Source organism: Musca vetustissima, unplaced genomic scaffold, assembly GCF_032173495.1.
Source record: "Musca vetustissima isolate MV318-11 ecotype Yass unplaced genomic scaffold, APGP_CSIRO_Mvet_v1 utg45094, whole genome shotgun sequence".
Lineage (NCBI taxonomy): Eukaryota > Metazoa > Arthropoda > Insecta > Diptera > Muscidae > Musca > Musca vetustissima.
In genome coordinates this window covers 91,991-111,392 of record NW_026875591.1, presented here as the reverse complement: position 1 = coordinate 111,392, position 19,402 = coordinate 91,991, and the positions used below count along the sequence as shown (strand labels likewise).

General features: G+C 32.4%; 1 protein-coding gene across 2 annotated transcripts in view; it reads right to left on the bottom strand.

Moving 5' to 3' along the window:
* LOC133338085 (uncharacterized) overlaps nucleotides 1-19,402 on the bottom strand; it is a 76,819-nt gene that overhangs the window by 12,043 nt on the left and 45,374 nt on the right. Inside the window, exon 1 of one of the 2 annotated variants that reach the window (XM_061546271.1) lies at nucleotides 14,264-14,305. The exons of the other annotated variant lie outside the window; for it this stretch is intronic. Within the exon in view, the coding sequence (XP_061402255.1) occupies nucleotides 14,264-14,271 (8 nt within the window). The 5' untranslated portion in view covers nucleotides 14,272-14,305. Of the gene's footprint in view, nucleotides 1-14,263; nucleotides 14,306-19,402 lie in introns of those variants that run through there. 2 annotated transcript variants of the gene reach the window in all.

The window sequence follows — 19,402 nt, the reverse complement described above, 5'->3', positions numbered from 1 at the left end:
TTAATAGAAATTGTAAATATTTTTGAAAATAACACAATTAAAATAGACTTGTTTTTGTCCTCTCTCTCTCGGTCTTTACTCATTGCTTATAATTTACACGTGCTTGAAATATATAGAGAAAAAATCAACGATACTTAAGCTTAAGTAGTAAACAATTTTGTTGTTTTTCCTGTTATTATTTTTGTTTTCTTAATTAAAAACAATTGAAACAAACCACTACAAGTATTAGAGACGTTGGCAACAGATCAATCGAATGATAAATATATGGATAAAAATAAATTGTATATATTTGTCATTGCATAAATTTGTGTGTGGTAATATTGGATTAGATTATGGAATATTACAGTAATGATTATTTTATTATATCTTTAATATATTAAACATTTGTTGAATAAATTCACAAATATTGACTGCTGAGAAATTCGAATTTTAAAAAAGAGGAACAGTTTTTTTGCATTTTCTCCAAAATTTCGTCAAATATTCGACAAGATCATTTGCTTCAGCAAATATGTTCGACATTTTGTTAACCAAAAAAAAAAAAATCCCAATCCTATATTCTATGTTGAAATGACGTATTTTTTCGGACTTTATACCAATATTTTTCCTTGAGGGAGGGTTATCAAATTATGTTTTTAATAGCCGGCACAAAAAATAAAACTATTTTTGTATGTCGATGGTCACTTGTTTCGATAGCAATAAATTTCAAAATTTTTGTTTACCGGCATAGGCTGGTCAATTCCATAAAAAAATAATCCGCTTGTTTACCCCTTTTTTGCAATATTGTTGTTGTACAAATCATATCACAAAAAAATGTGACGAATATAATAATAAAAAAAATTTGTGAAAACATTAAATTGAAAATCAAAACAAAAATATAAAGCAACAAATTAACACCAGCCAAACAAAGCTAGGAGAACAAATATCCGAACTGCGCATATAGTATTAAATAGTAAACACAGTGGGTGGAATGTTAATATATAATAAATATCAAATTCAATCATTAGACTATTTAGATGAAATGTTTAATATGTTTTATTCAGTGCTGCCAGTTAAATTTCATGAAAAATCGTCAATTTTTCAGAAAAAAATCGGCATAATCGGCATTTGTATTTTTAAAAATCGGCAGCATATAATTTATAAATAAATTCATATTTTTTTGGTTAAATGTTTTTTGTTTTTGAATGGGCCAGTAAGTCGCATTTTCCCGAACTAGCTTTCAACTGCACGTTGCACAATTTACCAAAGAAAAAATTGTTCCTCATTTCTGCCCAACACTCCGTATCAGAGTCAATCCATTGTGATTTCTGCTTACGTCATGTGTGTTGTTCCTGCTGGACACTTGATGCACAACGATTTTCCTCGTCTGTGTTGTTTTCTATGAAAAATCAACAAATCAACACATGTATCTTAGACACTATTGGTCTGTTCCCGTACTGCAAAAATCTACTCGGAGTAAAAATAGTAGATTCTTGCAGTACGGGAACTATGTCTGTTCCCGTAAATACCTTTTCGTTTTGTCAGGTATTTATCCATATTTATAATTAAATAAATTAACTTTATAGAATACACCACCAATTTGGTACGTGTGCGCACTTTTTATTCGTTTATTTTTAATTTTGCCTTATTCGATGCAATGCTGACAAAAAATGCAGATATCTAAGCCATTGAAAACGGCTGCGGCGAGTCGCCGATAGTTATAATGATGTAAAGCTGCCAATTTTATATGTTTGTATGGTAACGCCGTATTAAATTAAAAAAGTTAGACAATTTGTGTCGATTGTTGAAATATCGGCAATTCTGAGGCAAAAATCGGAAAATCGGCATTTTCCATTTTTAGAGTGAAAAATCGTCAAAATGCCGATAAATCGGCAAATATGGCAGCCCTGGTTTTATTCCATCTTAGATAATGTTATTTCTAAAACTTAAATTGCTGATAAACCCGGTCCCCGTGGAATCCAGTTACATTGTCAAAATTAAATAACTAAAATAATAAGTTATATAAAAACTTTATAACTTCACCTCATAAAGAAATTCAGAAAGTATACCACTTGTATGCTTTCTGACTTCGTTAATTAATTCAGCATCAGATCAAAATACACAACCTCTGTTGAAGGCAGCAATATAAGCGATATATATTACATAATAAAATTAAGAGTGAATTAGTAACGAATCTGAAATCGTTTTATAGCTTTATTAACACAAAACGGCGATCTAGGGTGTATCCAAAACCCCTAAAATAGGGTTCAAATTATTTTGATGAGGATATTGGAATTTCAAATGCATTTTTAAAATAATAAATTCTGATGACTTTCAATATCCGTTCGGAAAGAATTGATTAACTATTACAAACCTTCTATACCGATTTTAGTAAGGCATTTGACATAGTGAATGTTACAGAAGCTGTACCTTATGGGGTTCAAAAATTGTTTTTTGAAATGGATGAAATCGTATCATACTGGTAGGGAACATGTGGTTAAATTTGGAACAGTTGTTTGAAGTAAAATATGTGTAAAATGCGGTGTTCCGCAAGGGAGTCATCTTGGTCCATTCTTGTTCACATTATAATGATTGGTGCGATACTAATTTATTAGAACTAAATATATTGAAATGCAAGCATATGTAATTTTTTAGGATAAAAATGATCGATGCTATTATTTGCATGATCGGAGAGTTGAAAATGTAGAAAATACATATCCAGGAGTCACAAAGTGTTTCAAATACTAGAGAAGTATGTTGATGGTAATAATTGGGATCATTGTTATTCAGTTTGTGTGGAAAATCAACAAGCCATTCAAATTAGTATGAACTATGCGTATTAAAAGTCGATAAAAATTAAAAATAGGTTAGCCAGAAATCAATAAGTGTTCAAAACACTGGGCTGACTTCAGTCCTAGTAGACGCGTAACTAAGAAATTTTCCGACCTATTTTTCAAATTATTTATTCAGGAATCAGGAAGTGTTCAGTCAATGGGATTGTTTCAAAACTCAGTGAAAGGAAATAAAAGTATGTTGATGAAATTTCCACAAGGCATACAAGATAATTACAAAAACTAAAAAAAATTAAGCTCGACTACTATGTTGGCAGATGTACCGCATCAATATTAACAGATAAAGGACTGAACCAGAAAATACGTGCGATTTTGGAAAACTCTCCATGGAGAGTGGTGATATAAAAATAAATTGGTTATCTTAACAATGTCCTAGCAATTCTCACCATTCTTACTGTCTTATTCATACATATAACAAACATAACGATGAATTTACCATCATGGATATTTAGGTTCTTTATGTACTATTTAACTCTATATTCATAGTTCTTTTCAACTTTCCCTCATGGTACTTTTTTACTATGGATCTGATTGTCACATTCTCTTTTGAATGTTTTTTCTTACGTTTCTTAATCCAAGCCTGATGCAATATTTATATTAATTTGTCAATGTACGATTTTAAAAATTTTTTAGAATTTTCGATAATTAATATACAAAAAATATGATGTCTATTTGTCCCCTAGTGTGCTAAAAAGCGTGAAACATTAAAATGAGATTAGTTCCCCTGCCGGTAGTAAAAAAAAAAACACACGCACATACCCTCACCTACACAACAATATGAAGTGTGTCAAACGTCACTGAAATGTGTTTTTTGATTATTGAGTCCAATGATCTGCGAGTGTGGCGTGGTGGATGGGATCATCAATGAAAGTTTGTCACGTATACCATAAGGCGCGAACGAAAACATTCCCAGTTACACGCGCCCCCTAAAAAAATTATACATATTTTATATATGTACATACGTATGTGTGTTGTTATTTATATTAAAAAAAACATATGATCAATTATGTATATATTTAGTAAACAACTTAATAAATTATCGCACCTTTGTTTGGGTAACGATTTGATGGTTAATTAAAATGATTAGTTAAAAATTAGCGGCATTTCTGTTCTACTTCTTCTTCTAAATATAAATTTGGTAGGGTTCTAATATAAAATTTTACGACAGTCCATGTCAGCGGGTCAAACCTAATGACGAAGCATTTTTTTGCAAAGAATAAATGGCGATTCAAAATACAGAATAATTGAGGCTACCGTTATATATGGGGACTATATCAAAAAGTGAAGTTTGTATCACTGACTATATCGATGTCCGCGTATAGTTTGTAAAGCTCGTTGTTCATTCGACGCCGATATTCGCCGTCGACGCAGAGCGGCCCGTAGATCTTTCAGAGCATTTTTCTGTCAAACACTCCAAGAGCTGCGTCATCTGCCTGCGCCGGTACTCATGCTTCAGATCCATATAACAGCACGGGTAGTATCAGCGTCTTGTAGAGTGTGAGTTTGGTCTGGCGGGAGGAGGTGGCCTTGTTTCTAAACTGCTTACTTTTGACCATAGTAGCATCTGTTGGCCAACACTATATTTCTGCGAATTTCGAAATTGATGTTATTAATTTTATTTAATGCGGTACCAAGGTATATAAAATCTTTAACTACCTCGAAGCTGTAGTTCTCAAGTTCCACTGTTGGTCCGAGTCTAGTGGACGTCATTCGCGTTTATACCATCAGCTTGGCCTTCACGCCATTTACTGCCAGACCCACTTTGACAGACTCCTTCTCAATTTGATCAATGGTGACTATTACCGCTCGCAATGTTCGACCCAAGGTATATAAAATCTTTAACTACCTCGAAGCTGTAGTTCTCAAGTTCCACTGTTGGTCCGAGTCTACTGGACTTCTACCGCGTTGATACCATCAGCTTGATCCTTTTTCCATGTACTGCCAGACCCTGACAGAATCAATTTGTTCAAAGGTGGCTATTATCGCTCGCAATGTTCGACCCATCATCGATGTCATCGGCGTAGGCGAATAACATGTGTTATTTGGTGTACAAAGTGTCATTTCTGTTCACCTTTCCAGCAGAATGTTAAAAAAGTCACACGACAAACTGTCACCTTGTCTGAATCCTCGTTCGGTATTGAAGGACTCCGAAAGGTCCTCTCCGACTTCAACTGTTATTCTGCATAGCCATATTAATTTTGCAGGAATGACGAACGCAGACATGACTTTTCAATACAACTTTATCACCAATAAAATATGTGCATATATTCAACACAGATCGACTGGCAACATTTTGAATTTCCTAGTAATTTTTTTGCAAAATTTTCCCCAATGAGACTCTTTTGACCCAAGTAAACAAAAAGAAAACAACGGTAGCAGAAGAAAACAAAAATCATCAAAACAAAACCTCAACACAATAACAAAGAAAAAGAAGCAGCATGAACAAAAACACTAACACAGTAAACAATTTCGCCTGCCAACCAGCCAAGCAGCGTACTAACATACCAACAAACAACACCACCACCAGTGGCAGCAGCAGCAACAACAATGTCGACCCCAAACAATCATCATAGCCATTCTCCATACAGTCAGCCAGCCAACGAACCAACCAACCATTCATGTGTTCATTCACAGGCAGCGTGATCGTCACGCACTTGTGTAGTGATCAGTGTTTTTTGTATGCGGTATAGCTTTCCCCTAAGTCGTCTCTGCACCCCTCTATCTCACACACTTTCTTACAAATACAACACACACCGTCTTCTCTAACAAAAACAAAACAACTCTGATCATGCTTTTTTGCATTCATTGGGTCTCATGCATAAAAACGAGCAAAAGCGATGAATTGAGTCAAGTAAGCAATTGCTCGTAAGTTGAGTTAGATCGAACAGCAACTGCTTTTGCTCAATTTCGTATGCATAAAAATGAGTTCAAACCAATTGCAAATACTTGAGCAAATTGAGATCAAACTTCTTCTTTACTTGAAAAAAGTCAGTTACCAAGTGTCAAAGAAATGAACAAATTATTATTATTATTATCCGCACCATAAGGCGGAGTACATATACGCCACACATCTAAAGTATACGTATTTTCCTGATCTAAATCAATTATATCCATACCCGCCTGTTTAAACCCGAATATTTGCAAATACTTGGCTAATATTCCTCAATTTTTCATTCCGTTTATAACATCTCGAAATATTCACCTGAGACCGCATAAAATATATGCACTGGTAGTCAAAACTAAAGAAACTAAAATTGCAAACTGTATTAATGACCCGTACCTTTTTTTTGAAAATTAAATTATTGAGAAAGTTTGTTTTAAGAATATAAATAAGGAGATTTAACTAGTAATCGACAGAAAAACCGTTATTTTTGATTACACCTACGAGATATTGAAACTATACGATCCAAAATTTGGTCCTTTGATATTCCTCACATCCTGAACCTTTGGGAAGAGGTTATTTAGTTTGTTAGTGAATCCCTTTGAATTTTGCTAATGATGATGATCCAAAGATTTTTCTATAGGGTGAAGATATGATGTGTTGGCTATCATAAAATCCGGATTTTAGACTGCCGCAACCAATCGTTGACATGTTTTGGTTTATGTTTGGGGGTTATTGTCAAGCTTCAACACAAAATATTCATGGAATATTTTTCCAAAATCATTTTCTGTGATAAATTATGTTCACAATCACTGATAATTATTCCATTTAGTGTACGCGAGTCAACTAAGAGGCATGCTCAACAAAAGTTAAGCAAGAGCTCACAAAAGTAAGCAAAAACTTCTTTTTATGCATATGAAAATAACAACAATCTCATCCAACATCAATTTCTAAGTTCAAACTGAGCAAAAAGAGATCAAACGTGAGCAGTGAGTAAATGCAAATACATCAAATTTTATTATGCATACGACAAGCACCTTTTACTCAAAAAATCGAGTCCGAGCTCAAGCTCACGTTTTATGCATGAGACCCATTGTGTACCAAAAAAACAACAACACACAGAAAAAACTTTGGATTCTTGTTTACAACAGCAGCAGCGATGGCTAACCAGCCAGGCAGTAAGTCGTCCGTCAGTTTGGTCAGAAAGCAAAAAAAAAAACAGCGAAAAACACAATGTCAAAGATGATGATGGTGTGAATTTGGAGGCTGTTCAAATGAGTGAGAGAGAGAAAGAGAGGGAGAGTTTGTGTTTGTATCTATTTACTGATAAAACGAGAAGTCAGAGAGAATGAGTAAAAATTTTGTTTGATTTGAGTAGAACTTCAATTTTATACTCAGAGCTTTATTTTACCGTTTGCTTTTGATATAGAATTTGAGTGGAAACATAATTAGACAAGTAATGCACAAATTAGTACGATAGCGTTGATGGTCCAGTAGTCCGCAAATAGGCCTCCGAATGTATGCTATTATGTCGACAGTGTTTGGCATGAGGCATGTTTGGCCTAAATGCGTAGGCTAGGCTTCCAGCATAACGTCTACAGATTTGTTTCTGACTTCCTTAGAGACAGGAAATTTAAAGTCAGGGTAAAGGATGCCCTCTCTACATGCAGAGAAGTTAAAGCTGGAGTCCCTGCTAGGTCCAGTACTGTTCAATATTTTCTTGTGTGACATTCCGCAACCTCCTGCTGGGGATCTGCTCCCTATTTATGCGGATAATAAATTCATTGCAGCTGCAGGAGCACAGGCAGAAAATACAAATATCCACCTTAACAGGTATCTACCACGAATAGCTAGTTTGTGTGAAAAATGCAGACTTAATCTTAATGTCAACGTTTAAGGGACTGAAGAAATATATTTATTCTAGCGCCAGAAGTTTTTAGGCAGCAATTTCTATTGCAGAGCAACAAATCAGAAGTAGATTAAGTACCTAGAGGTAGTTTTTCACCCTAAGTTTAGCATCATAAATCACCTTGACTATGTCTTAGCGAAGGCGAAGAAGATATTTTGGACCTACCAGCTCATAATAAGGATTACTAATGGTCTTAGCCAAGAGATTAAACTATTAATCTACAAGCAGATCATTTGGCCCATAATTGCATATGCATTTCCGGTATGGTACATTATGTCTTCCTATCAGATGGAAAGAATTCGGCAATGGGAAAGAGGGATCCTAAGATCTTGTCTTGGCATGAGACACCGACTGGATGAGGACGGTGTTTGGAGGCAAGCTCTCTCCGGTGAACATTATTAAAACACGGCCTTTGACCGGATAGACGTCATATGAGGAAAACAGTCTCGTTGCTGATAGCATAGTGCAAAACGTTGGAATAGAAGATCTTCACGAGTCCAATTATCAAGCTCCCGGTAGCCGGATAACGCAGGACAGAGAAGGTCTTCTGTCTAGAAACGGTAGACTGCATATCTATCACCGATGGTATAGAACTTGCCCAGTAAACGGTGAAGCGCCCGCCAGGAATTTGTACATAATAAATGCAAATAGTTAGTTTGTAAATTTAGTATGTAAGAGAGTTTTAAGTAATAACCCACAAATGTTTATGAACTCAACACATTCCACCTATTCGTCGACTATAAAGCCGCATTCAACAGCCCTACCCGTTCAAAAGATCGTGTGATCTTCTTAACATCCTGCTGGAAATGGTCATGGGAGAGGCAAAGGTGAACAGAAATGGAAGCCTCTGTACACCAAACAACACATTTTATACTCGCCTACGTCGATGACATCGATATAATGGATCGAACATTGCGAGAAATAACACCCACTTTTGAACAAATTGAGAAGGAGTCTGCCAAAGTGGGTCTGGCAGTAAATGGCGTGAAGACCAAGCTGATGGTAGCAACGTGCAAGACGTACAGTTGACTCGGACTTGAACTGTGGAACTTGAGAACTACAGCTTCGAGGTATGTGATTTTATATACCTTGGTAGCACCATGAATAAAACTAATGACACCAGCTTTGAGTAGAAGTATAATGTTGGCCAACAGATGCTACTATGGTCTAAGTAATCAGTTTAGAAATAAGGCCACCTCACGCCAGACCAAACTCATACTACCCGTGCTGTTATATGAATCTAAAGCAGGCGGATAGGCAGCTCTTGGAGTTTTTCAGAGAAAAATTCTCCGAAAGATCTATGTTCTGATCTGCGCTGACGGTGAATATCGCCGTTGAATGAACCATGAGTTGTACCATATATTCTTGGACATCGGCATGGTCAGACATATCGAGCTGCAGCGACTACGTTGGTTAGGTCATGTTGTGCAAATGAATGAGGATACCCCCAGCTCAAAAGGCATATAATAGCGAGTCAGAAGGGGACGGCCATGAATTAGAGGGAAAGATCAAGTGGATGAGAACATTTTGGCACATGGTCTTTCAAATTGGAAATCGCCCCAAAAAGACCGACGCGCCGTTTTATAGTCAAAAGAAAATAATATGTTTAAAAATGACCAGTTTTCAAAGACATATTGACATCGAACCTTTTTAATTATTTTATTGATTTTGTATTTTTCTTGAGACGTCTAAAATTCCCACAATCAATTTGTCAACCATTATTAATAAGAGCTACAAAGAATTAACATATATTGACGGCCATGTCCTATAAATAAGATCACACTGTCAATTAAACTTTGATATTTTGCCACATGAGAATTGAATCGACTGTAAAATCAATAGAACACAAATTATTTTCAATTGCAAATAGAGAACAACAATGACAAACAAAATGATGATGAACGGCATTTATGAATGGCACATATTCAAAAATAGAATAACCTTCAATTGTTCATAAAATTGAATAAAGGCAAAGTTTTTTTTTCAATTGGGAACAAGGGATTATAAAAATATAATTTAAAAACGGAATTTTTATTAGAATTTTTTGTCGGGTTAAACGGCATATACATTAGAACTTTTTACCGGGTAAACCTACTTCATGAGGATTTATTTGACATATATGCAAAGGAATTGACAATTCGGTTAAATGTAAACGTACTATTAATCTGCTCCATGAGGATTTATTTGACATATATGTAATGGAATTGACACTTTAGATCGATTGGATTTAATAAATTCGGTACAATGTAAACTCACTATAAAACATGATTTACATATAACATTTAATCATGATTAAAGGCTGAATCAGGGTTTATTTTTTTAATAAAGTTGTATTTACTACGGTTTTTTTAATCATGATCGAAATCGTAATACTAATGAGATGCAACGCGGGGTTTGGACGAAAAAATACAACTCTCTTACAATGCATCAAAATTTGCAACATCAGCTGATCGATATTTAGATCATGATTAAAGGCATGATGCATTAATAAGGTGATGTATCAAAACAAAAGCCTTTGTTTTTGTCTCCACTATCTGTCAAATTTTTCCTTATTATATTACAAATGGTTGGCAACATTGCACATCGAATTCAATTAGAAATTACGCACTTTGACATTTAATCGAGTCATCAGCTGAGCTAAATGGACTACCTATTTATTGTGCCATGGTTAAAGGTATTTGTAAACAATTAGGATGTATGGATGGATTTCGTTAATGGAGTCGATTTAAAATTGTATATGTAAATGTATTTTTGGGTGATATGAAATTCGTAAATTTTGGTACAATTCATAATAAGAAATACTTTTTGAAAATTTGAAATAATTTACGAAGGCAGTTCGGAAAGTTCTTAGCTTAGCACGCATTTCAAATTTTTCCATTGTACAAAAAGTTGTGGATGCGCCTTTTTTGAACGTCTGATCCATGATGCAATAATAAGGTGATGTATCACAACAACAACCTTTGTTTTTGTCTTGATTATCTGCCATGGATCAGGCCATGGCACAATGAATAGGTAGTCCATTTAGCGCAGCTGATGTGTTGATTAACTGTCAAAGTGGGTAATTTCTACTTGAATTCGTTGTGCAGTGTTGCCAACCATTTGAAATATTATGTGGAAAAATTTGACAGATAATCGAGACAAAAACAATGGTTGTTGTTGTGATACATCACCTTAATATTGCATCCTGGCCTGATCCTATATGAAGGAGTTACCAGATCGAAAAAAATTTAACATGTGTTCATAACGGAGATGGAAGTTTTCAAAACACTTTTTTCTGTTTTTTTTTTGTGCTAAGCTAAGAACTTTCCGAACTGCTCTCCTATATCTCAAAATGTATACTTTGTTTCCAATTTATTATAACCAATAACTACGTTTCACCGTATTCACTTTTAGAAATAAACAAACCCCCCTAGGATAAATAGAAATTTAATTACAACTGTGCCAATAAGTCCCTAAAGTGCGGATGCAAATGGTTAATTACACATAAGTTCAACAAATAATAATAATTATCATTTTAATAAATATTTACTATTATTTTATATGAGACAAATATACACATTTTCATTGTTAGACAATGCAAATGATGATTCGGAGTGGCTTTGACACAAATGATTGTTACATAGCCATACATCATCATCAGCTGAGGTACTTGTTACCCCTTGGATAGACAAAAAAGCGTAAAAAACTAATAATAAAAACTTGAATGGGAAAAAATAAGACAAACAATAATAACATTCTTATTGACAATTAGTAACGAAAATGAATAATTGAAAAGTATGCCAACAAAAAAACAAGAGGGAGACAAAATAGTAATTCAATTCAATTGACATGATAAAAATTTAGTGGATGAGCAATGAACGATGATAAATGGCGATGGTGGTATGGCAATTTTGGTAATTTATTATTTTATTGGTAACAATTATTGTCAAGAAATAAAAAAATATGAAATAAGATACATTTGTTTAGAAGGGCATTGTGTAAAACCGGGTTTACATATAACATTTGATCATGAATAAATGCTGAATCAGTGTTTATTTTCTTAATCAGCTAAACTTGTCATGATTTTAACGGCATTTACATTAGAACGGGGTTTGACATATAAGCAGTGGAATTGACAATTTAAACCCACTAGGTTTACTAAATCCAGTATAATGTAAACCTACTATTATCAAACAAAATCAAATCGTTTTGCGGCAGGGTATATTTTAAATCATGATACTAATGAGGTGCAACGCTGTTTTAAACCAACAAAAATACACCTCTCTTGCTAGCACCAAATTTGCAACTGTTCTCACAAGTTTTATTTATAATATATTCAACAGCTGTCAAATACAAAGATGAAAGAAAATAAAAATTATTGACAGAATATTTTTAGCACAAATTAATAATTTTGTATGTATACCAACAAACATCAGCTGATTGACATTTATTCATGGCATAATTATACAAGGTAGTCTCATGCTGCCATATGTTTCCAATATTTTCATAAATTCGTCTTTGACAGTATTCAGCTTTCAAACTTTAAATGAAAATATCTTCCTTCGATATGTGCGTATATCTTGTGTTCAGTGGCAAAAATTGGTATATAATTTATATTTATTAATATTTTGAAGTTCCCTGTCTCTAAAACTTTTAAATATATGATGTAACAAACATGGTTAAAACTTGAGAACAATGTTCAGAAAATATATTTTGTTGAATTTATTAAAAATATGCATAACATTTTATGTAATTAATTTTTCATATTATTTAAAATTGATAGATGAGTTCCATGACACAATAAATAGGTAGTCCATTTAGCTCAGCTGATGTCTCGATTAACTGCCAAAGTGCGTAATTTCTACATGAATTCAATGTGCCTAGTTGCCAACCATGTGAAATCTTATATGTAAATGTATTTTAAGTATTTCAAAATAATTCAATGGTACAACAATACAAGGTAGGACAACTTGAGGTCCAACTATGTATGCCGTGGCTTATTCTGTCATATAAACTACTATTATACCAGACATAGCAAATTTTATTGATAGAACGCTTGAGTTTTGAATTTTATTAAACATATAATGGTATTTTATATTATTCTTCTCATTTTTTTTAATTCTTCTTAATTCTTTTTTTTTATTAACTTATGTGAGACAATAAGTTAATAAAAAAACTCTAAAACGTTTGTCCACAACTGTCACTTGCATTCGTGTTGTAAACAATCTACTTCAATGTCATTGAAAAGCAAAAAAGAACATTTTTGAAAATAACAAAAACAAAATACACTACTTTCAAAATCATTATTATTGACCACTTAAGATTATGTGAATGTTCAAATGAAAAATTGTGTTAATAAAATGTGAAATACATTTTTTTTTATTTATTTGTCTGTCAAAATTATTAATGACAATTAACAATGACTCTAAAAATAAAGTGGCTGAATTAAGTTTTTAATTTAAGAATTTTATGTGAATTTTAATATTCTGTTTAATGGAATTCATGATCAATAAATATATAAATATATATACATTTTTATTACTAATAACACAGTGCTACAAAAAATGTGATGTGTTTTTCATATTATGTCATGGATATTATGAAAGGTCACTGTGGTGTAATACGGTGTTTACATGACAAGCAAATTATGAAAATTTAAAGATAATTACGTTTTAAGTGGGAAATTTCATGTAAACGCAGCCAAGATCTATTAATAAGGTTACTCAGCTAGCGAAAGTCAGCTGTTTTTTATCAAGTCTAATGTCAACAATTTGGCCTTTGTTTACGTTTACATAATGGAAGTCAATTCACAATAAAGGATTTTGACAGCAACACTTGAGAGGCAGTTGATATCCACCTGGACGACCTTATTTATAGGCCTTGAACGCAGCATAATGTGAAATGAAGTCAATTCACAATAATGAATTTTGACGCCAAACTTACAAGGCAGCTGATATCCAGCTGGTCTCCCTGGATGGCATTAAAACATTAAAAAACGTACATGACAAAATCAATAGGTACTCCATTTGGCACAGCTAACCATTCGGTGATGTATCAAAACAAAAACCTTTGTTTTTGTCTCGATTATGTGTCAAAATTTTCCATATAATATATCAAAATTAAAGTAGAAATTACCCACTTTGACAGATAATCAAGACATCAGCTGCGCTAAATGGACTACCTATTCATTGTACCATGTGGCAAAGTAAGTAGTTTCTACTTGAATTCGATGTGCAATGTTGGCAACCATGACAAATATTACTATATAAATTTTGACAGATGGTCCAATAAAAAACAGCTGTTTATGTTATGATACAATAGAGTGATGTATGCATCATTAAATCGTAGAAGATCATTCCTTAAGGGTGGTACACACCACGGACGGATCATAAAGGACAAAATATCACACCAGCAAAAAGTTTTTATACACTTAAAAAAAAATTGTGAAATTTATAATTTATATAAATTAAAATAGGGTACATATTTAAGAACTTGATTTTTTCTTATTTTATAATTTTTATCTATTTAGGGTGAATATAGTTTGGAAAATTTTCTGCAGTCCTGTGTAAAATACTAATTGAACTTGAATTGTTTGACACTTTTAGTTTATTTATTTTTTGCTGTTATTGCTTTCATCATCTTATAATCAAAAGTACAAACACTTACGGATCCATGACTTGTTATTTTTGTTGTTGTTCTTTTTTTTTGGGGTATTATTTATTGTGAATGATGTCAAAATTTTGTATATTTATTTATAACAACAAACAAAAAAATATTTTATTAAATATGAACACAATTAGTTTCACTTGTATGAATGACCGAATTTTTTCAATGCAGTATCTTTTGAAAATTTTATAAATTTATATTTTGTTTTGGCATCACCGGCGGACAATTTTTGTGTTGCGTTAATACACTTGGATATTTCAAGACAAAATAACATAGAAGTCAGATGATGAGATGTACTCATTACTTTTGCGTTTAAAAAAAGTTTGCAATTATTTTGAATGAAGAAAAAAAAACAACAAACGTGCACCTACACATGTACATCTTAATAATGTTTATGGATATGGAATGCAAATGAATTGAAAGAGAAGCAAAAGAGTGCTAAAAAAGTATTGAATGTATTATAAAAAAAAATCATTAAAAACGATTCTCACACTACACCATTTTCCAGCGTTCGTGGGAATAGAGTTATACTCAGAAAGAAGGGACCTATAGTTCGATATTATAAGGAGTTGGAATTTGATGGCTTTTACATGAAATCAAGATCTAATATAATAATGGATTTTGACAGCTAACTTGAGAGGTAGCAGGTCTCACTGGATGATCTTACTAATAGACCTTGCACAAGATAAATTGTGTCGGAATACAAATCCGATTTTGTTAAAATATTGTTTAGAAGGAAGTGGTTATATAATAGCGTAAACTGGTTAAAAGTGTATTAGAGCGTGTATACTTCATAGAATATTTTGTAACATCTAATATCTAGATTTTTAAAGACTTTTTGAAGCCATATTTAAGCGTAGATTTTTAAAGAATATTTTCATATTCGATTATTTCAGGAATATTGGAGAATGCGATTATTTCAGGAATATTTTTGTTGTTGTTCTTTTTTTGGGGGAGTATTATTTATTGTGAATGATGTCAAAATTTTGTATATTTATAACAACAAACAAAAAGATATTTTATTAAATATGAACACAATTAGTTTCACTTGTATGGATGACCGAATTTTTTCAATGCAGTATCTTTTGAAAATTTTATAAATTTATATTTTGTTTTGGCATCACCGGCGGACAATTTTTGTGTTGCGTTAATACACTTGGATATTTCAAGACAAAATAACATAGAAGTCAGATGATGAGATGTACTCATTACTTTTGCGTTTAAAAAAAGTTTGCAATTATTTTGAATGAAAAAAAAAATAACAAACGTGCACCTACACATGTACATCTTAATAATGTTTATGGATATGGAATGCAAATGAATTGAAAGAGAAGCAAAAGAGTGCTAAAAAAGTATTGAGTGTATTATAAAAAAAATCATTAAAATCGATTCTCACACTACACCATTTTCCAGTGTTCGTGGGAATAGAGTTATACTCAGAAAGAAGGGGCCTATAGTTCGATACTATAAGGAGTTGGAGTTTGATGGCGTTTACATGAGATCAAGATCCCATATAATAATGGATTTTGACAGCTAACTTGAGAGGCAGCTGGTCTCACTGGATGATTAATAGACCTTGCACAAGATAAATTGTGTCGGAATACAACTCTGATTTTGTTAAAATATTGTTTAGAAGGAAGAGGTTAAAAAATAGCGTGAACAAGTTAAAAGAGTATAAGAGCTTGTATACTTCATAGAATATTTTGTAACATCTAATATCTAGATTTTTAAAGGTTTTTTTTGAAGCCATACTTAAGCGTTGATTTTTAAAGAATATTTTCATATTCGATTAATTGAGGAATATTGAAGAATGCATTCTTGAAAAATATTTTTCCATGGGCTATTGGAAATGGAGTCTTTAAAAGATATTTTTTCAATGACTTTTGCAAAAGAATTTAAAAAAGAAAAAATATTTTTCAAAGACTATTACGTAATCGTTAGTGAAATCCATGATGCAATAATAAGGTTATGTATAAAAACAAAAACGTTTGTTTTTGTCTCGATTATCTGTCAAATTTTTCCATATAATATTTCCTTATAATATTTCACATGGTTGGCAACACTGCACATCGACTTCAAGTAGAAATTACCCACTTTGACAGTTAATCAAGACATCCGCTGAACTAAATGGTCTACCCATGCCACAATGAATAGGTAGTCCATTTAGCGCAGCTGATGTCTTGATTAACTGTCAAAGTGGATAATTTCTACTTGAAGTCAATGTGCAGTGTTGCCAACCATCTTATTATTGAATCATGATTTCACCATTATTATTGCATCATGATTTGACAGATAATCGAGACAAAAACAAAGGTTTTGGTTTTGATACATCACCTTATTATTGCATCATGGGACTACCTATTCATTGTGCCATGGGTGAAATCTTTAGAAATTAGGGATCTGTAGGGCATTTCCAGAAGGAGTTTGGATTAGATGGTGTTTGCACAAGATAAATTGTGTTGAAATACAACTCTGACTTTTTAACGATTTTTGAAGCAATATTTAAGCATAGATTTGAAAAAAAAAATATTTTTCTCTTTAGGAGTATTGGAGAGTGGAGTTTAAAAAAACTTTTGGAAATTTTAATCGGATATAAGCAAGGAACTGAAGTGAAACCTTAGCCAATGGCCTATTCAGACGGTTTTGAATAAATTATTAAAATATTGCCACATAACAAGATTTATTGATAAGGTAGAGAAAATCAGCTGTTATTTCTCAATTCTAATGTCAAAAATTTGGACTTTGTTTACGTTTTCATAATGGATGTCCATTCACAATAATGGATTTTGACAGCCAACTTGGGAGACAGCTGATATCCAGCTGACTTTATTAAAAGGTCTTGAATCCGGTTTTGTTTTTGAAATTAATTTGAACATGTTCACCCACCTTAATGTACCACCGGCACATTTACCATTTACGATACACCAATACAAAAATAGATAAATAAACTGAAAAAAATAAATGTTGTTTTTTCACTTTTTTTTTTGCATAAAATGTAATTTAAAAAAACAAAGGAGCATCGCAACAGCGGCAACAACAAATAATTGCATATATTTATATGTATGTACTTTTGCACATACAAGCATTTGCAATTATTTGTTGTTATTGTGTACTCGTTTTTTTTTCAATTGTATTGCAATTGTTGATTTCGTACCCAACAAGTATTTGGCAAAAGTAATTATTTCTAGAAAACGACTCGATTTGTTCGATAATTTTTTTTTATTATTTTGCTTCAATTTTGGTATTTTTATAGTCATTAGTAACCATGGGCGGTAGGAGCAGGGCAGCAGGAGGGCGTGTTGTCCACCCGCATTGCTAATATGCTCGGTGTTGCTTTTGTTGTTGTTTTTTTTAGATGAAAAAATAAGAAGAAGAACGTACAATGACCTCATATCCGTATATCTTCTGTTCTTCATCGTTTTCTTCTTCTTCTTGCTGTTATTGTTGTATTTAAGAGTGGCTGCATTTGTTGTTTATTTAACCGGTGCAAATTTTATCAGCGAAAAAAAAACATTTGTAAAATATTTATTTAGCAATCCCAAATCAGATACTGAATAAACAATTATATAAATGTCTCGATATTTTTGTATGGAATATTTTTTGGGTAAAGAGCTGACATTATTTACATTTAAACAAATCAACGTATTTGGAAGGGGGACATTTTTAATTTATGGGATGAAAGAAAGAAAAAAAGGAAAATATCAGGAATCTAAAAAAAAGAGTCAATTTGTGTTAAATTTTTGGACAACTTCTTAATTTTATTTCGCCTAACATGCCGTTTACACAGCCAAATTCACTTAAATACAGTTAATATGATTTACGGAAATAATTGTGGACCGGTCAAATAAACTATGTGAATATTCAAATAGACTTCATATAAACGTTTGCCTCAAATGATCTGTTCACCTACTTAAAAAGTCCAAAACCTTTTTAAATCTATAAAGTGGAAATCTAAAAAAAAAAATCCATTATTTTAATATTTCTGCAGGTTCGACAGCTGAACAAGAATGAAAATTAAAATAATCGTCAAAAAATTGTGCTGTAAAATTATTTTTATTCATTTATCTTCAATACATTTCAAGAACCAGTAGGTATATTCAGTAACTTTTAATAATTATCGATATTGTTTAAATTTTTTTTGTTATTGTAAAAACAACAAAACAAACAAATGAAATTTTTGTAGAATAAACAATGAGTAATGTTGTTAAAAAGTTACAGAATAGGTCTACAGGTGTTTACGAACGATTGTTATAAAATGAGTTAGAGTTAGCTGCAGCTTACACAAGAAAAATTGTGTCAAAATACCACCCTGATTTATTAAATATTGATTTAAATAGTAGAGAACGTTTTTTTTTCAAATATATTAAGAAGAAGTTCCAAGATAATTCCAAATACAACACTGTTCTTAAAAATAAAAATAAAAACAATTTTTTTTAATTTCAGCCTGACCAAGGCCTATAAAAAAGGTCGTCCAGGAATCACTCAAGTTTGCTGTCAAAATCCATTATTGTGAATTGATTTCCATTATGGAAATTTCTGACATTAGACTTGAAAAATAACAGCTGACTTTAGCTAGCTGGGTGACCTTATTAATAGATCTTGAACCTGACTACGTTGCAAACACAAAATTTATAATGAATATTATAGTACGTTTACATTTAACCGGATTTCGTTAACCCAGTGGGTTTCAATTGTCAATTCATTTGCATATACGTCAAATAAATCCTCATAAAGTCGGTTAACCCGGTAAAAAGTTCTAATGTACAAGGAGTTTTAAACTGTAATATTTCGATGCAAGCTTATATCCATTTTTGTGTGATAGAGAAGAATTCCTATCAGAATTATTAAAATATTGACCATGTTTATGTATACGCTAACAAACATCAGCTGATTGTCATGTTTCATGTGGTCGACAAGGAAGCTCAGCTGTTTCTGGGTTTAACAACAAAAGCAGACGTAAAAAATAAGCTTTCTTTGCCTCAGAATAGTTCTTTAAATCAATTTTTTATTCATATATTTCCAATAAATTTCAATAACCTGGTGTTTACAAATTGAGCTCCATTATGAAATCTTAAACAAAGTCCAATTTTTTGACATTAGACTTGCAAAAAACAACTGACTTTCGCTTCCTGAGTGGTG